Source organism: Delphinapterus leucas, chromosome 13 (genome assembly GCF_059928025.1).
Source record: "Delphinapterus leucas isolate spDelLeu-1000000601 "Yukka" chromosome 13, BTC_Dleu_Yukka2, whole genome shotgun sequence".
In the NCBI taxonomy this organism is placed as follows: Eukaryota; Metazoa; Chordata; class Mammalia; order Artiodactyla; family Monodontidae; genus Delphinapterus; species Delphinapterus leucas.
In genome coordinates this window covers 35447514-35472738 of record NC_143141.1, presented here as the reverse complement: position 1 = coordinate 35472738, position 25225 = coordinate 35447514, and the positions used below count along the sequence as shown (strand labels likewise).

Here is a 25225-nt window from a genome sequence, read left to right as displayed (position 1 = left end):
TCCTTAAACAGTCCTCTCTCCCCCATTCTGGCCCCACGGCTGACAACCTGGACCACTCCTTTGATTCCTCTGTACCCCTGGCCTCCCAAAACATCTAAACGCTGGATCAATGCTAATTCTACCTATTCTGCTCCAAGTCCCAGGTTCCTGAGTTCCACCAGAGAAAAATCACACAGGCTTGCAAAACTGCATCACTATCAATTCATGGTGTTCATCCTGCCTGAGTCCTATACCTGTCCTTGGACAGCTCCCTCTCCCATTCCTCTCAGTGATTAACCTAAACCCTCAGGAGTCTCCTCAGCCCCATAGTCACCACTACCCTCAGCAGACAACCTTGCTTCCTCATTCCAGAAAAACGAGGGCATCTTCCATGTCTACCTTCAAATTCCTATCTCCCCCACACCTCCAGCCCTCCCAATACAAGCTTAACTCTATCCATACTGATTCATTTTTCTCCTCCTATCTCAGAGGGTGAAATTTCCTTCTTCTTCTCCAAGGATCAGCCTTGATCCCATTCATTCATTCATTTACCCATTTAATCAACAAATATTTACTAAGTGGTCTAGGCCTGTGAACAAAACAGACAAGCTCAGGAAGCTTACATTCTAAAGAAGGGAGACAACACATAAACAAATAGGTTAATTATAGAGCATATCAGAAGCAGGGAGGAGACAAAGGGAGACTGTGGGAACGAGAGCTTGCAATGTTTATCAGAATGGTCAGAGAAGGACTCTCTGAGAAGGTGACATTTAAGCCAAACAGGCGAGGGAGAGCAAGCTTTGGGGCTACCTAGAGAAGAGTACTGCAGACAGAGGGGAAAGCCCAAAAACCCCAAGGGGGAGGTGTGAACCTCCCCTGCTTTAAGGAACCCCAAGGAGGCCAGTGTGGAGACAGTGCAATAACCAAAGAGGAACCTAGTAACACAGGACAGAAGAGAAGTCATTGCGAGCCAGAGCATAGTACTTTCTAGGCCCACACCAGAGTTTGCAGTTTAACTTTCAGGGAGATGGGGAGTCACTGGATGGTTCCCAACAGAGAAGTAACAGGAAATGAGTTGCATTTAAAAGGATCCCTCTGGCCACTGCATTGAGGGAAGACTGAGGAAGCTTGGACAGAAGTAGAGAGACCAGTGAAGAAACAGCCAGTGTAATCCAGGCCAACAACAGCTGGGCCCAGGGAGACAGCAGAGGAGGAAGTTAGAAGTGGCTGGATTTTGGATCTATTGTGAATGTAGAGCAAAGAGGATTTTCCCAATCGGATGACTGGAGGAAAGGTTTTTGGCCTGAGTAACTGAAAGAACGGAGCTGCAATTCAAAAAGACGAAGGGTCCATCTCCTCCAGTCTCCTCAGGAGCCTTACAACTGCCCTCATTCTTGTTTTAAATCTCTTTCTTTCTCTGTCTGTCTTCTTATCAGCTACCATACGATCTCTCCTTTTCTTTTCTATTCACATTCCTTAAAGAAATAGTCGAGTCTTGGTTCTCCCATTCACCAGCTCACGACTCTTCTAAAACTGCTCTTGCAGAAGCCAGGGCCATCCCATTGCCCAAACCAGAGGCCTTTTTCCAGTCTTTATCCTACTTGACCAGTCAGAGGCATCTGACCCTCTTTACTCCGACTTACTAACTCTGCAGAGCACCACGTGTGTGAGACACTGCAGTCTACTGATTCTCCTCATACCTCTGGATAGTCTTCCCCTGTCTCCTTTAACGGCTTTCCTTACTAAACTAGCCCTTAAATGTTGCTAAAACTCAACTCCATCCTCAGCCCCTTGCTCTTCTTACTCTTGACTTCTCAAACTCGAGTACAAGCATCTCTTCATGGACAGCCCCGAACAAATCAATTTCGCAACATTCAGCTCCCCTAGGTACTCTTTCCTAAAAATGACTTGCCCGAGTTCCCCCAAGCCCTTATCTCACTTTCCCATAAATAAATAAGTAAATTTTGTAAAAGGCACACCCTTCACCCAATTCTCACTGCACCCCCCAGGGTGTAAAAAACACCAAAGCTCTGTGTATAAACCCACAGGGTTTCCTATATTTCTCTGACATATATATTTCTGCTAAGAATAAAGCACGGTGTTAGAAATGTGATATATTGGTGCATGTTGGGGTGTTCTGAATTCAGGTATATAATAGAGTGGAAGGAGGAAAGACAATTTTAACAGACCCTAAATGAGATGAGCTGAAGCCCTAGCAAGAAGTCTAGCTTAGCCCCCAGTCAACCTACAGAATCATGAGAAATAATAAACTGTTGTTGTTTTAAGCCACTGGGTTGTAGGGTAGTTTGTTCCACAGCAATAGGTAACCCAAACACACTACAAACTGATCAGGTTAAACTCATTATCCTCCCTCATTAAACCTGGGTCTTCCCTCTTTCAGTCTTTCCTCTCTTCCTGAATAATACAGCTCAGTTAGTGTCACTTCTTTTTTCTTTTTTTAATTTCTTGGCTGCGCCGTGTGGCATGCAGGATCTTAGTTCTCCAACCAGGGATCAAACCTGCGCCCCCTGCAGTGGAAGCGTGGAATCTGAACCACTGGACCACTGACCAGGGAAGTCCCAGTTAGTGTCACTTCTATCTCACGTACCTGGGCTCTCAAACTGGAAACCTAGAATCATTCTTGATTCCATCTCTCTCCTTCAACCTCTAAATCCAGTCAAGCACCAAGTCTTGATGATATGACCTCTTAATATTCATCTGTACTCTTCTTTGTTTCTATCATCACTCTGCCACTTGCGCCCTCACTGACTTTCACCTGGATCATGGCAACAGCCTCCTAAATGCTCTAGACTCCGCTACCTCATGTCATCCTCCACAAATCTAACTACACTGCAAATGTGATCATGCTATCCCCCTCTTAAAAGTCTGAATGGCTTCCTTATTGCTCGAAGATAAAGTTCAAACTCACAAGATCTCTGTGATCTAGGCCGTATCTTTCTTCTCAGGCCTTTCCAAGTATGACTGCAGACAAAATCATAAAGAAAAAGATTTACATACTTGGTTGCACAAAAATTTTAAACATCTGCAAAAGCCGCATCTTAACAGAAGGTAAATGACAAAATAGAAAAAAAACTGATATGTGTACACACACACCCACAGAGTATTAATATGTTAAATAGGTAAAGCACTTCTATAAATCGTTAAGATGAATGCCCTAACAGAAATGAATAAAGAAACAAAAAATTCACCACAGAAGAAATATAAAGGAAAGAAAGAAAGAAAGAAAGAAAGAAAGGAAGGAAGGAAGGAAGAAGGAAAAATGAAAAGAAAGTTAGGAAGAAAGGAAAGAAACGAAGAAAAGAAAGAAAGAAAGAAGGAAAAAAGAAAAGAAAGTTAGAAAGGAAGGAAGGAAAGAAAGAAAGAAAGAAAGAGAAAAGGAGGAAGGAAGAAAGAAAAAGAAAGAAAACATGTCCAACCTCATAAAAAGATAACACTTCTGGTGAAAGTATATATTGGTTTTATCTTTCTGGAGGCTATTTTATAATATGTACTGAAAGCTAAAATATGCATATCTTTTGATCCAGCCATTTCACATTCAGAAATTTATTCTAAGGAAGTAATAGAACAAGTACCCAAAGGCTTTAAAAAATACTCGCTGCAGTTGTTTTGTAATAGCTATAAATAACCTAAATGACTAATAGGAGACTGGTTAAACAAATCACAAAACGCTCACACAATGGACTGAAACTGTTCATGTAGATGCTTAACACAAAAAGATAGTTAGGATATACTGCTATGTAAGAAAGCAAACTACAGACAAAGCGTATTCTTATTCTTAAAGAATGCACAAGTCTGGAAGGTACACACCAGAATGTTAACAGAGGTAATTTATGGGATTATGGATAATATTTTCTCTTTTTGTCTGGCTTTATCTTCTAATTATTCTACTATACTATGGATTAATTTTTGTCATAACATTTTTTAAGGCTTCTGGATTGCTTTCTTCCATATCTCCCAAAGATTATATATGGAGCTAGCATTCATTTCATTCTTTCCCGTCTTCCAGGTCCAACCCCAAATACCATCTGAGGGTCTCCAGCAGGGCGCTTATTGAGATATAAACAGATACAGCATTGAACAGTGGATTATAATCCTGGAAACTACTCTGTGGTTTCAAAGAAATCAAAACTGAACGACTAAAATAGTATTATAACGGCGCCTAGAACATTGCCTTACACTGAACGTGTGGAGAAGGGACTGAGGAGACAGCAGGAGAAGGGATAGTAAGTGAAAAGGAAAGTGGAAATGGGTTAAGGCACGGCACTGACACTCAACTTTACAGACAAAAGGCTTTAAACACATTTAATTGATAATAAATACCAAATGGTAACTCGTTATGTCTTCAGAACTCAACGTTTCTAGCAGAGGAGACATAAAAAACTGGTTTCTGGGCCAACAAGAGACATGAAGCCCATGCTCAGCAGTTCATGCACTTTAATCACGACAAGACCCTCAAGTGCTCACTAAGAGCCTCTTTATTGTTAGACACGGGTCTGACAAGCTTAGTCATCTAGTTTCCAAGCCCACGGCAGATTAAAAGCAGCAAATTAGAGAGGCGCTAATTCAGGAAGACACTCAGGTAGCGGTAAGAAGCGATGGCTGACAATCTCAAAAGAAGGGAACCATAATGCACAACATGAAATTCAAAAAGCATAGCAACCCAGGGCCATTTTATTCAGGGGCAAACTCTCTCACCCATAGCAAGCAAAGACCCTAAGAGGTCTATAACAAAACAGTAACATTCTAATAGTGCATTTGAGAAATAAGAGAACGGTAAGATGTTAGAGTTGAAAAGCAACTTCACCGTCATCTCATCCTCATTTTACAGACAAGAACCTGATGATGGACAGAGCTGGGAAGGCTTTTGTCCAGAGTACAGGGCCTGGTGGTCACCAGACAGATTCAGATCAGGAGTACTTTCCACCTATATTATGCTGCCTCTGTGGCATATAATTTAGAAGACAGGAAATAATGTGTTTCAGAAAATGCCCAATCCAAAATAGTACATTTTTCAAAACAGATAGATCCCCAAGGGTCAGGAAAGCATGTGTTCCTATGATGAGTCATCTCGAATGGGCTCTCCATATGACCAGGCCATTCTTCTACTCATTCTTTGTCATTCCTTCTCTCCATAAACCTAGGGAATTCCTCCACCTCCTTCCTTACTCTCTTGAACCCCCCAACTCAACTCCCACCCCACAGCATTCAATAGAAAACAGAAGACATGAGGCAAGAACTTCCTCAACTTGCCAAACCTTACCAATTTCTTCTCCTCTGTTCCCATTCTTACTCCTCTTCCTTCCAGGTCAGTGCATAAAGTGCCCTTTCTCCTGTCCAAGGTCATCTCTCCCACCTGAGTTGATGATTCCACCCATGACCTGCCGTCACCTCCTCAGCCCCATTCCAACAGTAATCCCCCTGTACTTCATTTCCAACTTCCTCCCGGCTGGCCACTTCTTTTCTGCTTAATGTACTCAAGACTCTTCCACCATTTAAAAATAATAATAAATTCCTCCCTGACTCAGCACCCACCTCACTTCCCATTCACTTATTTCACTGCCACCTGGACTCCACTCCATGGCTCCACTTCCAATGCTCTTAACAAAGCTCATGAACGAACTCCACATTTCCAGATCCAAGAAACACTCTTCCACCCTCATCGTGACCTTTCTGATTTCTTACACCTTGACACAGCCACACCCTCCTTCTTTTAAATCTACTTAGTATTCACTTTCCCCACTCACTCTCTCCTGATTCTCCATCCCCATCTTCAGCCATTCCTTCTGCCTCCTTCATGTGCTCACTCATTCATTCAACTGGCTTTCACTGAGCTCCGCAGATGTGCTGGGCACGACACGGGCACTGGGGATAGAGCAACGAACAAGTCAGCCAAGGCTCCGCTTTCATGGACGTGAAATTCTAGTGGGGGGAGATAAACAATGAGCAAGAAGAATCAGCCGACACGTGCTACGTGGCAAAATAAAACATGGTGGGTTCCTTATATTGGATAGTCAAAAAAGGCCTCTCTGAGGTGGGATTTCAGTGAGATCTGAATGGCAAGAAACAGCCAGCCGTGGAAAGATCAGGAAAAACATTCCAAGCAAAGGGACCAGCCATGCCTAAGACAATAAAGAGGAGACACTGTTAAATGCTCAGAAAAGGTAAAGAGGAATCACTGCTGTGACTAAAAAGCATGCTGGCTGAGGTTAAGGGAGACGCAAGTTCTGGTAGCAGTTTGCAGGTCAGAGTGAGGAGGCATCCAAAGGACTGGTCACTTTGACAGCTGTGGCGAGTACTGAGGCTAGATAGGACAAAGCTTAGGTGGGATTAAGGTAGGTGGGTGGGGAGGGGGAAGGGATCCCAGATGCGGGGAACACTATCAGGAGAGCATGGGAAAGAGCTAAATCCACGGTTCACAGGAGATGAGGGGGGCACAGGCCTGAATGAAACAGGAGACCTGTGTTAGAGCACAAGGATTTGAAGGTGGATACACGGCTGGGGGCAGGAGCTCCTCAGGCAGAGAGGGCCATCATACTAACAGTGACTTGACAGGCTGGGGCAATTATCCTAACACAGGTGGCTTTCAGGCAGGGAAAAATAAAATAAAGTAAAATCTGAATTCTCTCTCCTCCTTATTCATCCTGGGGTTTGTAATAGATACTGTGAAAGATATAGATGTAGATATCTATCTATAAATATTATCTATTCATGTATCTGCAAGACTCTAGCTCCACCAGGTTTTTCATACAGCAAACCAAATACTGCCTGATAAAAACAAAATTCAGGCACCTAAATACTAAGAGTTACTGTTTGCAGACTACTAACTACACGCTAGGCACTAAGTTAAGTGCTTTGCATAATTTCATCTAGCCTCACAACCACCCAGAGTATTCTCTGTATTTTACCAATGATAAGCCAGTATCTTAGTAAGTTGCCCAACATCACAGGGACCAGGCCAGGATTCAAGCCAACGGCTGCCCACCTCCAAGTCGCATGCTTTTAAACCACCACGTGTGATGCTAACCTTGAAAATCCTCTCCTAAGGAGAACATCATCGTGTTCCCTTTGACCTAGGGAGTCAGGGAGGAAAGACAGTACTGAACATCAGGTTTTCCCCAATCATTACTGAGTTACACCTTCCGGTCAAACCGAGATTTTCCCATAGCCAAAAAGCCAGACGGAATTATTTCTTCCAACACTGCCCACTCCCCCACCACCAAGGTTCCCAGGCTTCTAAAAATAGTAAAGGACAAAGGTCTGAGGAACAGGGCTAGTCTATCCCCAGGGGAAATTAAAGGAGTCTAACAAACCTGTAAGATAATCAGCACTTCCTGAACCAACAAAATTCACTGACCAGGGAAAATGATGAGTCGAGGGTACTAGTGGGAGACATGCCACCTCTGTAAAGCTGGAAGGGCCCAACTGATGAGGTCTGAGTCCTCTTCTCTCTTCCTGTCCCCGGGTAATAAAGTCTCCATTTTGTTCTCAAATTCATGCTCAGTACCAGAGGGACAATAATCTTTCTCTTACTCTAAAGGTCCCAGTACAATAGCTATAAGTCCTTAAAAACAGGCGCCAAGCAAATTACATGGCATTATACTGCTTTCCCCAGGATTCAAGTCCTAGATGAAAGGCATCATTATTTAAGATCATTATAATTACAAATGATAATCCAACATCAATGCTTCACTTGGCCTTCTATTATAATAATATAGGGATGCCATAAACTCTTTCATCCAACAATCTCTTGGCTCTTCAGAAATCATAAATAACAAAGCTTCCTTACTCTCTTGAACCCCCCCCGTGTGGCTATGTCAATGTGTAATTGGCATTGCCTTCCATTGTCTGCCAAGGTTCACTCAGAGCCCAAGGAGAAAACTGATCAGCTCAAGCTGATTCACTCACAGCACATCTCAAATGAAACTCCAAATTTTTACTCTTTTAACTTTGTTCCAACTTGGGGAACTCACCCTCTGCCAAGGTAGAAGTCTCACTCATAAGAAGAACTCCTCCTTCTAACAACTGTCCATAACTCAATAGAAGAACTGAGATTGTTTATACATAATAGACTAAATGATAATAAAAATAACAGACTAATAATAATAAAGATAACAATGGAGGAAGAAAGTAAGCACAAAATCTTGCAGCCAGTATTGCCTTAACGTGCTGATACTCATTATTCCTGATTCAAAATCACATAGAATGAAAAAGCTTTTTTGCTTTGGGTATAAACACAGAACATACTATTTATTTATGCAGGCAACGCTGTTCCTTGAAAGAGACTAAAAATGTTGCAATACTTCAACTTTACTAAGAATATAACATGTGCAAAGGTGCTGAACTAGGTATGTTCCCTAAAACAAGGTTCCTCGAAGAAGGGGTTCCAGAGAAAAGACTCACAGTTGAGAACAATCCCACTCCAGGAAATCTTGCCTAACCATCTCAGTCCTCATTGCCCTCCTTCCCCTCAACCCCTCCACAATTTAGAGAGTACACCACACATGCCAGCATTTCAATAGCTATTGTCTTGTGGGGTGCACTTGCTTCCTGCGTGTTGGTCACGTCACGTCAACTGGGAGGGCAGAAGCCAAGCTTTCCATTACTTCTCTCTGCCATAGCACCTCAAACAGAGCTGGTAAAGAATATGCTAGATGCTCAGTAAACCTTGCTCCTCCTGGCTGGAGGGGCAAGTTGTCTCTTACGCTCTCTGCGTTATAACTCCAGCCTCTCACTTCATGATCACAGCATCCCTACAGAGGTAGGAAGGACGTTTACTACAGCGAGGAAGCAAAGGCTCACAATAGTTAAATGACTTCCCCAAAGCCGACAAGGGGCAGATGTGAAAGAACTTGAACCCAAGACCCTTAGCTGCAAGTGCTAGACTCTTCCTTACACAAAGGATTACCAACATCTTCTCTCGTAACATTCTGACCTTTAATATCCCTCCCCAACTGAACCTCGCTCTGAGTAATTCAAGTCAGAAAATGTTTCCACCACATTTTGGGGTTGCTCAGATATGGGAATATGGGGAGAATTTTTTAAAGCTCATAATTCACATGCAGTCAGTGGAGAGTCCTGCTATAACTCCTCTCAGCCAGGACCACACAGACTCGCCGTTCTATCTCCGTTGGTTTACCAGTTTACTCTGCAAGTAGCTGTCTTACACAGAAAATGACGTAGAGGTTTTTAACCATAACAGGTTAAGAAAGATTGCTGGCTTGCTGATTCTGAGAAAATAAATTTTAAAATTAAGTGATTTGCCTGAAGTCACACAGCAAATTAGACCCTTCTGAGCCACCCGACTCCTCTCTGTCCCCATACTGGCTGACACATCATGCTGTACCACATTGGCACTGCTGACATTTGGGTCTAGATGATTCTCTGTCGGGGGTGGGGAAATCGTGTACACTGTAGGACGTTTAGCAGGAGCCCTGGCCTAAACTCACTAGCTGCCAGTGTTACCCCATCCTGTGACGATCAAAAATGTCTCCAGATGTTGCTAAATGTCACCTGGGGATAATCGCCCCTGGTTGAGAATCACTGCTCTAGACCAGTGGTCTCCAAACAGAGGTACACAAAGCAACCCACTGGGTTTAGAAAGAAAATATGAGACTATTTTTATTAACTGTCATCTTAAAAAATAAGATTTTTATCTTTACTAACATTTAATGTACGGTCCATCTCTAATGTTTCCATCAAGTCCAAATGTCAGTCACGTCTCAGACAAATCTGATGGAATCCTGGGGGAAGAGCGGAAGCTCCGTAGCAAAGGCTGAGATGTACTGAGAGGTACTGCAGTCCATGTGCTTGCTTAAGTGCGTTTACTCATTACATTTGTTTTAAATGGATTAGCTCTCATAAAGCAAACAAGGGGATTAAAAAGATTCCTGCAAAGAAAGCTTGGATACAGATAACACAAGCATACGTGAGCAACAAGAGAATGGCAGGGCCTGATTTCTATCCCGGTGTCCTCTTCAACAGTCACACTACAACGCAGAAACAATCACAGTCTAATAAGATATGACAAGAAGTTCACCGAAACCTTGCTGAGATTCAAGTATGGATGTGCAACCACTATCATAAATGATGAACTTCACTGTAAGTACACACTACGCCTTCAGGTTATTAGCTAATGACAGCAGGCCATGAATATAATGTAAATAAACAAGGGAGAGCATGTCTGTAAACTGAGTGTTATTCTACCTAAAAAGTTTAAAGGACTATTGTTCTAAACCAACACTGCCCAAAGAACTTTCTCTGATGATGAAATTTTCTCCGTCTGTGTTGTCCAAAATTGTAGGCCTTAGCCACACGTGGCTATTAATCAACTGAAATGTGGCTACTGTGTCTGGCGAATTAAATTTTTATCTTATATCAGATAATTTAAATTTAAATACCCATATGTGGCTAGTGGCTACTTTATTGGCCTGCACAGCACTGGACACTAGTAGATCACTACTGTCTCAAAACATACAGCTCTTAGCAAGCAGTGCCCTTTCCTGCTTTTGTGTCTTTGGTTATTCTCTCTGCCTAGAATGTTCTCTTGACCCTGTCCATCTAGTACTAAGTTCTTATTTCTGAAGACACATTTCAAGTATCACTTGCTTTAGCTTTCCCTGACTACTCCTCACCCAACAAGATTAATGGCTCCCTCACGTCTGTCCCCTAGCCCTTGTACATCCCTCATCGCAGCACATAGAGCTATTTGCTCATATGTCTGAAGTTCTATGATAGTGAGCTCCTCAAGGCAGAGCCGTGTCTTATTTAATCACTGCATGACATCCAGCACAGGCACAGTTGCTGAACACGGCAAAGAATGAACGAACAAACCTGGGTCTTCCAACCACAATGCAGTGCTACCACCACCACACCAAACACACCAAAAGATGGCTCCAGAAAAGTAGGCTGAAGGCTATGCTCTGCTACTTCAAGTGCTGGATGCTACTTCAATAGACAATTCCATTTCTATGATTATCATTGTTTGGCTCTTAAAGATGCAGATGGCACAGGGATTTCTTAAGCAGCTCAGAAAGCATCTATCCTTTGAAGAGGACAAGATGAAGGTGGACAGTGGGGTGAGTCCCCTTTCTGTCTCAAGTGTCAACTTTCAAATACTGCAAGGTAAAATGACTGCTCTGATGCAGTAGTATGTTTTCATGTGCTCTTTATTAATATTTACCAAGATTTTCCTGTTTTAGCTACCAAGGTGCAAGTGTATGCCTCCCCCCATACCCTCCCTCTCGAAACCCATATGAAACTGTTTCTCTCTCTTCATGACCTCTCATTAAATGAGTGTGACTTCGTTAGAAAGACCAAAGGAAAGGCTTTGACCACGCAATGACTTATTCTAGATTTCATTTCTGAATTCAAGATTTGGCTATATTTAGCAAAGCTATAACCGTCATCATGCCCGAAGCCAGGAAGAAGACACCATTCACAAGCCACCCCCTGAAAATCTGCAGTTGCCACTAAAAAACCAGACTTCCCAGCAGGCAAAGACATCTGAAGTGGGAGGGGTCAAATTGGTTGTTTGCATCAAGGGAAGACCTCACATGCTTATAGCCAAGCTCCCTGCCTGGCGCTGAAGCTCTCTGTGGCCTTATTTCCTTTTCTTTTCTCTCCAACATACCTTCTGCTTGGGCCAAACACCCTCATTATCTCCCCTGTCCACTCCTTCCTGTAACACTGGTCTTCTCACTCCCCTGGCTGCTTCTGCTTCAAGCTTCTTGCCTCTCCTCAAACCTTCGGGACCACTCCTTCCCAGACACCAGCCACCTCCTCGCCCCCACTACTGGCAAAGGGCTGAGGCACAGAGGGAAGCAGTGCACACTGGACAGCTAGCCAATGGTTACTCAGAAGGCCCAGGGCCACTGGGGAAAGCAAGCAGCCAGCACAGCCAGGGAGTAAAACAACTTCCTTCTACCATGCCATGTCCTTCTTTCCTTGACTCTGGAAGGGAAACTTCTACTAACCAAAATGATAACACCAGACTAGCCAGTTTTCCCAGAACTCACCATACTGTCTCCCTGCTCCGCACTTTTGCATGTGCTATTCTTTCTGCTTAGAAAGGCTTGAGTAACCCTCATCCGGAACATATGCTGGTTAATTTCCATTCCTGTTCAAATGACACTTCATCCGGAAACCCTCAGCCCCAGGCCCTTTATCATCTCATAACATCTTTTTACCACCTAGTCCACACCCAGGACCACGCTAAGCGCTGCACACTTATCGTAGCGTTATTTGCTGGTCTATGAGCTTCTTAAGAGCCGGGCCCAAGTCCCATTCATCCCAGTAGCTCTGGAGCCTAATACAGCACCTGCCACAGAGAAGGCACCAACAAACGTTCACTAAACGAATACATGCATGCGTCATACTGATACCACCAATACATATTTATGCCATACATACACACACACACACACACACACACACACACACGCACAGACATTTGTTAGGTTTAGGTGATTTCACACATATTTTTTAAGCCTCACTACTTTGCACTGTAGGTAGGAGAAACTGTCAAAGTTTACTGACATGGAGACTTACTGAGTAGTTCTCATGAGCCCTAGACCTGAATTCCTTTAGTGTAGGTCAGAAAACTTTCCTGAAGGGCCCCCTGTTCCACCTTATACAGAATGTTCAGGAATGCTGTCTTGGACACAGCAGGTAGTCAACATTTACGTATTGTCTGGAGCTTAGATGTAAGGCCTCATATAGCTAAGGGGATATGACAAAAGCGTAGCCTCTCAGTCCTCCTTTGAGCATTGCTCCACTTTTCCCACTGAGCTCATTCTGGAAGCTTAAACCAGATCTTCCCTTGACATCACACGCCTGTTACCTCACACATGATTTAGCATCTCATCATGGCATCTTCACTGAGGAAGCTAGAGAGAAAACATCCTCCCCTGCACCAGCCTACACAAAGCCAGACCCCTCGTGACTTAGAACCTTCACTTCCCCCAGACAGACAAACCCTCACTGGACTAGTTTGGGAAACTGGGTGACTGGGGCTGATGCCGCTGATGGAAAGAAGGCAGCCCAGGCACTCTCCTGCCTTACACCCCAGCACCTCCTCCTTGGGGTTCCTGCGATTCCTCACTGTAAAGTACAGACCAAACCCACATGAGGGAAAAAGGGACGGTCAGTGAGATGAGGTGGTAACAGGGTCTGAGCTCTAAGCCCAGCACATCATCCCTCCCTGAACTGCCTGGCCACTGCCCTGGGCACTTTGATGCATGACTCTCATCATCCGAAGGCAACACTGGCTGGGACTGGTGACTAGGTCAGCACCCGGGGACTCAGAGCGAAGAGGGTTCAGGAAGGAGCATGGCCACCCAAAACATCTGTTGACCCTTTAAGGAGCTGCTGACGCCTCTGCAAAGAACATTTGGCTGTGTCTACCCACACTGGGGGAAAGGAAAGCTGCAGATTGCTGCAGTCAAACTAGCCTTCACATTGCCCCCCATTCCTCCTGGCTGAGAAGTAATGGCTACCAATTATTGAACATCTGAAAAATGTTAAATAATTTACATACATTGCCTCAGTTAATATTCAAGACCGCTCCGTAGGGCAGTGGTTCTGAAACTTTAGCTTGCAGCAGAATCTCTCCAGGAACTTGTTAAAGCCCCACAACCAAATTTATGGGGTGAGGCCTGAATCTGCATTTCTAACAAGCTCCCACGTGATGCTGACGCTCTGGACCGAGGCTCCACACTTTGAGAGTGCCAGAGGGAAACAGAGATTCAAGAGAGGTCTGAAATGTCTTACCCAAGGTTTCACAGCTAGTAAAGAACAGATCCAGAATTTGAACCTAGATCTACCTGATTCCACAGACAGCCCTGGTAACCGTGCTGCTGTAGGGGTGAATGTTTGCCTTGTTTTCATAAATTCACTGACAGCTCCTTAAACGCAGGCATCATACTTTAAACCTCCCTATATCCTTCCCAGAACCCAGCAGTGTCTTTGTACTTGGTGGGTTCTTCACAAGTACTTTGTATACTGGCTCCTACACAGCTACATACTTCTAAGAACCACATACTCAAATTCAGTTACAGTCAAAGAACATAAAGAGGGCGACACTGCCAGACCTAGCTGAGCCTTTGTCCGTGCCGTCACCGCACCTGGATAACTCCTGCTCGTCCTTCAGTCAGTCACTTCCTGCCGCAAGCAGTTCTTGGCTCTCTAAAATTGGAGGCCACTGCACCCTAAGCTTATCTCCATGATAGCACAGATTGCTCTGTCTTAAGTGGCTGTTTTCCATCTCTCAAAGTAGTTTGTAAATTCCAGCATCTAGTTTTAAATCATATTCCCCAGAGCCCAGCACAGTGCCTGGCACATCACAGACATTCCATAACTGTTTGTTGAATGAATGAATGAATGAATACAGAGCTGCAAGCCCTCAGTTCCATTTAAAAATACCATCATGCATGATGTGCAGTTCTCAGGGATGAATTCTGGGGAAGAGAAGGGCAGCCTAGATAAAAAAGACCAATTTTGCCTTTTCTCCTCCCCGTCAACTCAGACTCCAAGAAAAGGCACTGCTTAGGGTAGCATCACCTCTAATGAGACAATATCCTAGCTGAACAAAATGTTTCTGGGCTCTAAGTTCAGCAGAGGCCGTTGAGAGGGAAGGAAAGAGCTCTGGGCCCCCTCCTTCCTCTTGATTTCTCTCTCACACACACTCCTTCTCCATTTCTCCATCCCACCGCAGTCAAGGGATTTGGCACAGGTATGAAACAGACAGACCAGACTCAAGGGTGTGGATCTGGCAGCGGGCACAGAAGCATCTCCCATCCTGCACCAAAGCCCACAAGGAAGGATCCAGAGGGACAGTGACTCAGGCCCCGGATTAAGTCCAGCTAGAGCAGTACTGAAAATGGAAAAGAGCAACAATTTCATAAGGACATCAACTACCAGGTCTTTTTTAAACCAGTGTTTTTAAAAAGTCTTCAACCGTAACCCCAGAAAACTGGGCCCAGCTGAATCCCATGCCGACACAAGCTGAGAGCCAAACAGCTCCTCCTCCAAACCCACCACGAGCAACACTCACCGTGTCAGGCATGTCCCAAGCCCAGGTTGGGGCCCTTGCTCCAACCTTAGCTTGCAAGAAGGCTTCTTCTCCTGCTAATAAACTGTTCCCCCACCATGCTGCATTAATAGAGGCCTCCCCTTCCCCCATCCCCTCTCGGCTGATAAAACAACCTACAGCAGGTTGGCCCCATCCAATTAGTTGGAATAGCTTCATGCCAAGGAAATTGCTGCTTTTATTAAAAATAAAAGCTCACTAGGCAGGCAATGGGCTGTGAAAATTATGAGTCTGGCATAATTATGAAGGTCGACGTTAAGGTTACCAAAAGAGACATGCAAAGATTACAGGACAGCCTGGGGGATAAAGATATATATCTACATGTCTATAGATACACAGATGAACACGTGTAGGGAATTTACACAGCAGATCTAAATAACATTAACATCCTCTCCAAAAGAGAAAAAGAAAAAATCGGAGGCCACTCTCAAGTAATTCTTCTGGCAAAACACAACCACAAACACACACACACACACACACACACACACACACACACACACACACACACACACACACACACACCAAAAACCGAAAAACAAGAACAGGAGAAAGAGGGGCCTACTGGACTGATTTCAAAATAACTACATTCATTTCATGTAATTTGTTATCTTAGCTGCATCCTGGGGACCTGATTACAGTTGGGTCAGGAAACAAACCTAGTCAAATCCAACAAGAGCCCTTGGATCTTAGAAAAACACACTCTGATTCTCTGAAAATCCTCTCTTCCTTCCAGTGCCTGCTCAAGGGAGTGGGAAAGTTGGGTAGGAGAAGAAACCGCTCTTAAAGGTCCTCCATCCCCACCGCTCAGCCCTCACATCCGTATTTCAAGTTTTAGGAGGATGACAAGCCCCACACCCTACATCTGATGTAAAGCTTTACACTTTCACACATACGTTTTCTCGTCTGATCCTCATAATTCGGTGAGGCAGGCAAGAATTGGCTTGTCAAAAATTTTTTTTAAATAAAAGGCCACCGAGGTAAACAATTTCTGGCAAATTCCCCCCACCCCATAAAGCCCTGTCACTTTGAAATCTCAGTTTCAAATTTCTCAAGGACAATGATTCACAGGGCAAGGGGAGGGGGAAGGGAGGGTCAACTGGTCAAAACCCATTCATACATTCAACGTCTTGCTGCATCAGCACAAGATTTTAATTTACGGCGCACTGAAAGAGTCCCACCATACCTTCCGCCAACACCTCGTCCACAGTGACCTGCTGTCGCCCAATGCCAAAGACCCTTCCGATGTAGCCACTGCCCAGGCCCGAGGTGCTGCCCCCTCCTCCGCTGGAGCCGGAGCCCAGGCCAGAGCCGCCCTGCTCTCGCCGGGAGTCGAAAAACTTCTTCATCTTGCGAAAAGGAAGCAGTAAAGCAAAATACCGACGGTTTCTAGATTTTTTTTTTTTTTTTTTTTTTTTTAACAAGAGATCCAAGGATTTCTTCTCGGATTTCAGCTAGGAGAGGAGCCACCCGAATCCGGCCGAGGGGGTGGGGGCTGAGGGAGGATGCCTATAGGAATATGCGTGTCAATCGCGCGGCGGTCCCCTCCTCCTCAAGAGAGCGATTCGTGTAAGTTTAAACCTGTGATGACAGAGGAAGAGAGAGAGGATGAATCAGTAACACACTTAAAAATTCAACTGCTGAGTCCTAGGGGGAGCAAAAGCCACCATCCTGGGGAAACGCTGCATGCATTTTCTTAGAAAAACCCTGGGGCTGAAAACGAGTCCCCGGCCCCAGAACCCGGGACCCTGTGCCCCGGGGTCTGAAAAACGAGGGATTCGGGCCGCCTCGGGCAGCGCTGACCCAACCCGGCACTGCTTCCCCTCCTCCCCGGTCTCCCCGCCGCCCCGCGAGGCAGCATCCCAGCGGCACCCACTTGAGATGGCTTGGCGGCCGGCGCCCAGCTACCAGCGCCGCAACATTGTCACGGCCGCCGGGCCGGCCTGCGACAAGAAGAGGAGGCGGCGCTGCAGCGAGAGCCGGGGACGCGTTCGGCGCCCGCCCGCCCGCCAGCTGATCCCCGGAGCGCCCGGAGGAGACTAACCCGCCGCCCCTCCCCCGCGCGCGCTCCCGCTCGGCTCCATCCACCCAACCAGGAAGTGAACCGCCACCGGAAGTGCCTCTCGGGGCGACCCGACCACGGGCCCAGGCCGCCGGCGGCCGGCGCTCTGTCGCCACAGACTGGAAGGAGTTGTCGGAGAGAAGGGGACCGGGGAAAGGGGATCTCAGTGTGGAGAGAGTTTTGGAAAAGAACGTTGAAATTGCCCGACCCGTAGGGCACTATGGGAAAGGTTGTTCGGCGCAGCCCAGCGACTGGACTGCAACTCCCAGGATGCCCCTGGACGACCGAGAGAGGCGGCTGCGGTGGCCTCCTCGGCCACGGAGGTGGTTAGTGGAGTGGTGCATTTGTGGGGATTCAGTTATTTAAACACATCCGGTAAAGAAACTGCCAGGGACCAGGGTTTCCACCCTGCTGCATGTCCCACCCTTCTGGAGCCATCTTATTTGCGACTTGACCTCCCTGCCCAAGGGATTCTGGGGATTGTGGTTTCCGAGCGGATCGAGACTGACACCTGAAGGACGCGGCTTAGCCGCTTAGCCGCTTAGCCCCTAGCTGGCCCTGCGGGGCTTACCGACGTCACCTGGGCAGAGGTGGAAGACCGGAGGTGATCGGGAAATTTTTGCTGGCAGTTGGTGCCAGGCCACACCCGAAAGCCAACCCTAACATAAATAAACCCAGAGCCCTTCCTCCTCCAACTTCAAAAGCCGCTTTTGCTCCCAGATGTTATTGAGAACCGGCTCACGGGTCAGCTCTGAGCTAGGCGCTGTGAGAACGCTTAATAAGACCGTATCTTTTCAGGAAGTCTACAGGCGAGACTCAAACTGAGAAACTTAAAGGGTGTGTGTGCGGGGCAAATCGTAGGGTACCAGAAGACCCAAACCCCAAACTTTGGGGCTCGTCTGTTGGTTACCTTTTCCACCTTTTCTGATGCTGTGGCTGTGCTGACCTTTGTTAAGCCACTCCCACACAAGAACTCTAGGCTGACCTTCTGCTATTTGTTTTCACTTCAAGATTCCCCTTTTGATGCTTATTTTATCTTGATACCGCCCGAGTGCCGAGAGTGGAGGTGGACGATGTGATTTGCATCTGCAAAATGCAGAAGATTTGGGACCCCTCTTGGAACCTTCTTCCATCCCTAGATTTCCTGATAGATGATGCTGAAGGTAGTGCCAAATCCCTGCCCATCCCCCCTCCCCAAATCCATGATGTTTCAAGTCCCTCAATATAGGTTATTTCTCACCTCCACCTGCTCTCCCTAATTCTGCGACAGCCTTCTTGGCTTGTAAATTAGTCCCAGATTTTTTTCAGCAGTCATTTGAGGAGCGTAGAGAAAGCTGCTCCAGGGCGGAGGGGGGTCGGGGGTGGGGGATGGTTCTTGCTTTTTCTAAAATGACTACTGAACTGAGTTGTGACTGGCTTGACGGCAGTTTCTACTGCTTCTTCCTCTTCCTCCTCCTTCTCTTTTTTCTCCTCCCTCTTTTCCTTCTCCCTTTTCTCCTCCTCCTCTTCCTCTTTCCTCCTTGTGTTTCAAGTAGTATCACTGTAGTTAAACTATCAGTTAAAGTTCCTGTGTAGAGACAGCATCTTTTCAGGGAGTCAGTGTTGTCACCTCAATTCACAAATCCATGCAGCCACCTCCAGGGCGGAATGCAGCACCTGCTGAAACATTCCCTCAAAGCAAGCCCATGGGAGGCATGTTCTCTGCACTTTCCTTAAAAGTCTAGATTTTCTCCAAGGAAGTTTGGAATAGATCTTAAAATAGATGGGAAAGCATATTTGAAATTAGATTCATTGACCTCCATCTTTCTCTGCATCTATTGATTTTGCCTGGCTTTTTTATTTTCTTTTTTTAATTTCTTTTATTTTTGTGGCTGCGTTGGGTCTTTGTTTGCTGCGCGTGGGCTTTCTCTAGTTGTGGAGAGTGGGGGCTACTCTTCGCTGCAGTGCGTGGGCTTCTCATTGCAGTGGCTTCTCGTTACAGAGCACGGGCTCTAGGCGCGTGGGCTTCAGTAGTTGCAGCGCGGGGGCTCAGTAGTTGCAGCGCACAGGCTCTAGAGCGCAGGCTAAGTAGTTGTGGCAGATGGGTTTAGTTGCGTCTCGGCATGTGGGATCTTCCCGGACCAGGGATCGAACCCGTGTACCCTGCACTGGCAGGTGGATTCTTAACCACTGCGCCACCAGGGAAGTCCCTTGCCTGGCTTTTTAAAAGAAGCCCTGTTGGATCCTGGAATCTGTTGCTATCTCAGTTTTTACTTCTCTAGACTTTCCTGTTACCAGACTAGGCCTGACTTATGCAAATCCTAAGTCTTACTTCTGAGATACAAAAATGTGTTTTTATCCTATAAGATTAAGGTAGCTAACATGTATTTATTGAGCACTCATGTGGATGCTTTGATCAGAATCTGAGGGAGGAAGTTTTAAAAAGAAGAAGAAAAAGAAGGAAAAAACAGAAGACTGGACTTCTTGTCTTCCATTCTCTTAGAGACTAATGGCAGTTATAATGTCAAAACTACAGTTTTTAATGCTTTACATATATTAAGTTAGTGAATCCTCACAACAACCCTATGAAATAAGGTACTATTATTATTTTCACTTTATAGATGGAGGAACTGAAGCATAGAGATAAGTGACTTGCCCAAAGTCACACAGATAGTAACTGGAAAAACCAGGACTCAAATCCAAGCATTTTAACTTCAGAACCCAGTGCTTAACTAGCTACACCAAACTGCCTCCTTAAGGTAAGAAACATATCTATAAGCAGCACAGGACTGGGAGACGGGAAACCCCTGCCACTCCATAGCTGTGCCCCTAGACCACTTAGCTCTCTGGACCTATTTTCTCAGCCATAAAGCCATAGCTCTCTTACAACTCAGTAATTCTCTAGATCTTAGTGTAAAATAGTCAGATCAACCACTGTAATCTCAAAACTCCTACCACACTTATTTCTGTATGATTTGTCCTCCCTGGCCTTGCAGCTTTTCAAGTATATTGTCACCTCAACCAACTACTCAGAATCAGGTAACAGTCTTCTACTTATCTCCTTGAAAATCCACTACAATAGTTTATATAGTCTGTCCTTACCAGTATTTAAATAAACCAAATAATTGACTTCAAATTAAATGTGACACAGAAAACAATCTGATTAGGGTGGAAAAGTTGTTTTGAGTTATTCTAGACCATTTTGAACTTGGTCAAGGAGATACTATGGAGAAATATTCAATTAAAGGGAAAGGGAAAGGAAAGTTACTATACGTCTTCCACATGCCAATTACTGATTTAGGCACTTAACATAGTATCTTGTTTAACCCTCATGGATGCGCCTGTGCAAAGTAGACACTATTATACTATTATCCCCAATTTTATAAATGAACAATGAAGATTTTGTTACTAGCAGAGGGATGTGCATGGTTTGTTAGGTTCGGAGGAAATGATTTGACCTGTGATGTGACTAAACCATGTCACAGTAAACCCAGTTATGGCAAATGTGTGGTTCATCCGTAGAGGAAATCAAAGGGAAGGGGACCAACATTATTTAAGGACCTTAACTAAGGCCTGCACTGCATTGGATATTTAATCATATCATTCAGCCTTCACAATACACTTCTGAGGTGTGTGTTACTTTTATTTTATCAATGTGGAAACAGGCTGAGTGTGGTTAAAGTATGTCAACTGTTGCTACACACAGCCTGCAAAGGGCAGAACCAGAATCACAACCTGACCTCAAAACCCACTCATTTTCACTGTACCATATAGCCATTCTATATTGCAATCTTTTAGTCCAGTGGAACTTATTAGAAATGCAAATTATCAGGCCCCACCTAGATCTGTTGAATAGGAGGGAGGGGCAGAGGTGACAATCTCTTTTCACCAACCATCCAGGTGATTCTGATGCATTTTCAAGTTTGAGAGCCCCTGTTTAGCAGAAGGGACATAGTAACAACCATTTCTTTTCTTTAAAAAGATTTCTTGGATTTTTTTGGTTTTGTTTTGTTTTCTGGTTAGAAAAGTAATTATATAATCACTGAAGAAAGTATGAAGAAGTCAACTCAGAATAAAAATCACTCAGAGATAATTGCTATTGATTTTTTTTTTGCATTCACTGTTTTCATGAAGCTCAAATTTTCAAGGACCTCTCAACATTTTCCAGTCCAATGCCCTATTGTAACTCTAAATCCCCTTTCTCCCTTTAGTTGCCCTATAAATCTTTCAACTACCCCTTCTGCTGTGTTCTGCTATTTACTGTTACTACAGCACTTTGAATGTACAGTTGGCCCTCTGTATCTGACAGTTGCACATCTGAGGATTAAACCAAGTACAGATGGAAAATATTCAGAAAAAAAAAATTCCAGAAAGTTCCAAAAAGCAAAACTTGAATTTACCTTGGCCAGCAACTATTTACATAGCATTTACATTGTATTAGGTTTTATAATAATTTAGAGATGATTTAAAGTATCATCTCTTGTGCATAAGTTATGTGCAAATACTGCGCCATTTTATGTAAGGGACTCGAGCATCAGCAGATTTTGGTATCTGAGAAGGGTTCTGGAACAAATCCCCCTCAGATCCTGAGGGACGACTATACCTTCATTTATAGCCCATATCAATTTGTACTGTCGTTACTGGTTTACATGTTTATCCCTTCAGGATTACACCACATTCATCTTTCTGTCCTTAGCAACTGACTCACACATATGTAGTGAGTGCTCAATAAATACTTTAAACAAATGAATTAGTAATTTAACGAAAAATCAAACAAAATTGCTGAAACATATTCAATGCTTCTTATCAGGGTCCTAATTAGATAGAATTCTAATAGTCTGATTAACCATAGAAATGTTCTCTTAGCAGAATTCCTTCATCAAAACTGTTGCTAGACCTGAAAGTCCAAGTTAGATACTAGTAAATCTCAATGGATGAATAAAGTGTATAGGATATTCAGTCCTCTTGGATAACATGAAAGGCAGGTGAAACATTCTAGGTCTCTCATATTTCCACCTTCTCCTGCAGTTCATTTTGATGTCATTAGTTAAACATCAATTTACCTTGAATTTTCATCCTTCTCCAGCAACTACCCCATTTTTCTGTACCTCTTTCCTGCAAAAACACCTCAATACGATTGTCTATTCTTGCTGTCTCCAACAATTCTCCACATTAATATGTCCAATAGGCAGCTCTCAGTCCTCATCTTTTATTAAAACTCAATTTATTTAAAAACAACAGGAAGAAAACAGTTCACCTGTTTCTCCCACCATGCCCCCTCACCCCACCCCCACCTTTGGAAATCACCAATCTCTTCTCTGCATCTAAGAGATATGTACATATATGTATAACAGAGATCACATGCTATTTGTCTTTCTCTGACTTATTTCACTTAGCATAATGCCCTTGAGGTCCATTCATATTGTCACATGTGGCAAGATTTCCTTTTTTATGGCTGAATAATATTCCATTGTATATATATATCATAGTTTCTTTATCCATTTATCCATCAGTGAACACTTAGGTTGTTAACATACCTTGGCTATTGTAAATAATGTTACGATGAACAGGGAGGTGCATATATCTTTTCAAATTAGTGTTTTCATTTTCTACAGATAAATACCAGGAAGTGGAATTGCTGGATCATATGGTAGTTCTATTTTTTTGAGGAAACTCCTTCTGTTTTCCATAGTGGCTATGCCAATTTACATTCCTGCCAACAGTGCACAAAGATACCCTTTTCTCCACATCCTCACCAACACTTGTTATTTCTAGTCTTTTTGATAATAGCCATTTTAACAGGTGTAAGGTGATATCTCATTGTGGTTTTGATTTGCCTTTCCCTGATGGTTGACGGTGTAGAACATCTTTTCATGTACCTATTGGCCATCCATATGTCTTCTTTGGAAAAATACGTCTTCATATCTTCTGCCCATTTTTAAATCAGATTGTTTTATGCTATTGAGTCATATGAGTTCTTTATATTTTTGGATATTAGCCCCTTATTAGATAGATGATTTGCAAATATTTTCTCCCATTCAGTATGTTGCCTTTTTGTTTTGTTGATGGTTTCCTTGGCTGTACAGAAGCTTTTTAGTTTAATGTAGCCCCACTTGTTTATTTTTGCTTTTGTTGCTTTTGCTTTTGGAGTCAGATTCAAAAAAATCATGGCCAAGACCTATGTCAAGTAGCTTATGTTTTCTTCTAGGAGTCTTATGATTTCATGTCTTACTTTCAAATCTTTAATCCATTTTGAGATGAGTTTTGTATATGGTATAAGATAGTGGTCCAGTTTCATTCTTTTGCAAGTGGCTGTCCATTTTCCCAACATTTTATTGAAAAGACTGTTCTTTCCCCATTGTATGTTCTTGGCTCCTTTTCATACATGCATGCGTTTATTTCTGGGCCCTGTATTCTATTTCATTGATCTATGTGTATGTATTCCAATACTATACTGTTTTAATTATTATAGCTTTGTAATATAGTTCAAAATCAAGGAGCATGAGGCCTCCAGCTTTGTTCATCTTTCTCAAGATTGTTTTGCCTATAAAGGGTCTTTTATGGTTCCATACAAATTTTAGGATTTTTTTTGTTCTGTTTCTGTGAAATATGCCATTGGAATTTTGATAGGGATTGCACTGAATCTGTATATTTCTTTGGGCAGTATGGACATTTTAATAATATTAATTCTTCCAATCCATGAGCATGGAATATCTTTCCATTTATTTGTGCTATTGACATTTTGATCAATTTCCTTTTAGCATTTTTCCATATATAAATTGTTTTGTTTTGTTTTGTTTTTTTACCATATTGAATCACAATACATATTTGGTACTTTTTTTTTCATTTAATAGTTTCCCATTTCATTACATGTTTTTCAGAAGCATTATTTTTAATGGCTGCTCTTAATAATACGTTCTTTGAATACTGTATCGTTTTATTTTAAAATTTTACTGTTATACATACAGTAAGTCCCCTACATACAAATGAGTTCCATTCTGAGAGCACATACGTAAGTCCAATTTGTTCGTTAAGTCCAACAAAGTTAGCCTAGGCACCCAACTAACACAATTGGCTACGTAGTACTGTACTGTAATAGGTTTACAATAGTTTTCACACAAATAATACATAAAAAACAAACAAACACAAAAAGTAAAGAAAACATTTTTAATCTTACAGTACAGTACCTTGAAAAGTACAGTAGTACAGTACAACAGCTGGCATACAGGGGCTGGCATCAAGTGAAGAGGCAAGAAGAGTTACTGACTGGAGGAGGGAGAGGAGGTGGGAGATGGTAGAGCTGAAGGATCGTCAGCAATAGGAGATAGAGGGCAAGCTTCAATTTCACTCATGCCTGATGTTGAGGGACTGCATGTTTGCATCTTTGAAAGTTCACAACTTGAAGGTTTGTATGCAGGGGACTTACTGTATATGATTAGAATGAATATCCTTATTTGTGCTTCTTTGACTTTTTTCCTAAGGCTATGATTTCTTTTTTAATGGAATAACTGGGTCAAAAGGTATGAATGTTTTTACAGCTATAGAGCCAAAGTACCCTCTAGGAAAGTTAATACTGATTTGCTCCCCACTCAGTGATGCAGTTAACAAATGTTAAAGTGCCCACCGTGGGCTACGCCTTAACGCTCCGCGGCATGTGGGATCTTCTCAGAGCCTAGCCGCTCCGCGGCATGTGGGATCCTCCAGGACCGGGGCACGAACCCGTGTCCCCAGCATCGGCAGGCGGACTCTCAACCACTGTGCCACCAGGGAGGCCCTGGGCTATGCCTTTGAAAGTTTATTACAATGAACAAAATAGATATACTCCTTGTAACTCAAGAAGTTTTTGGTCTTAAAAGACGTTAAATCCTAAGTATTTCCGTACCCTTGTGAACACTGAGTTTGTACAGTGTAAAGAGAAATCTAGGACTTCCCTGGTGGTCCAATGGTTAAGACTCTGCCCTCCCAATGAAGGGAGCATGGGTTCAATCCCTGGTCAGGGAGCTAAGATCCCTTATGCCACACAGCATGGTCAAAATAAATAGATAAATAAAATACAATAAAATAGCCCCCAGGCTTCCCTGGTGGCGCAGTGGTTGAGAGTC

The 25225-nt window shown here is 43.7% G+C and overlaps 2 protein-coding genes across 12 annotated transcripts in view; one reads left to right on the top strand and one right to left on the bottom strand.

Annotated features, from left to right (window-relative positions):
- AAK1 (AP2 associated kinase 1) overlaps positions 1-17159 on the bottom strand; it is a 168163-nt gene extending 151004 nt beyond the window's left edge. For 5 of the 10 annotated variants that reach the window (XM_089923059.1, XM_089923063.1, XM_089923060.1 and 2 more), the window contains exons 1-2: positions 16959-17157; positions 16269-16663 (exon numbers count right to left, since the gene is read on the bottom strand). In XM_089923059.1, the coding sequence (XP_089779185.1) occupies positions 16269-16431 (163 nt within the window). In that variant the 5' untranslated portion in view covers positions 16432-16663; positions 16959-17157. Of the gene's footprint in view, positions 1-16268; positions 16664-16958 lie in introns of all 10 variants that reach the window. The other 5 variants (XM_089923055.1, XM_089923058.1, XM_089923057.1 and 2 more) reach the window with 2 other exon arrangements.
- Positions 15390-25225, top strand: part of LOC149747726 (uncharacterized) — a 31090-nt gene continuing 21254 nt past the window's right edge. Inside the window, exons 1-2 of one of the 2 annotated variants that reach the window (XM_089923064.1) lie at positions 15390-18307; positions 19745-19882. In XM_089923064.1, coding sequence (XP_089779190.1) covers positions 16769-17125 — 357 coding nt within the window. In that variant the 5' untranslated portion in view covers positions 15390-16768 and the 3' untranslated portion in view covers positions 17126-18307; positions 19745-19882. The remainder of the gene's footprint in view (positions 18308-19744; positions 19883-25225) is intronic. The other variant, XM_089923065.1, reaches the window with a different exon arrangement.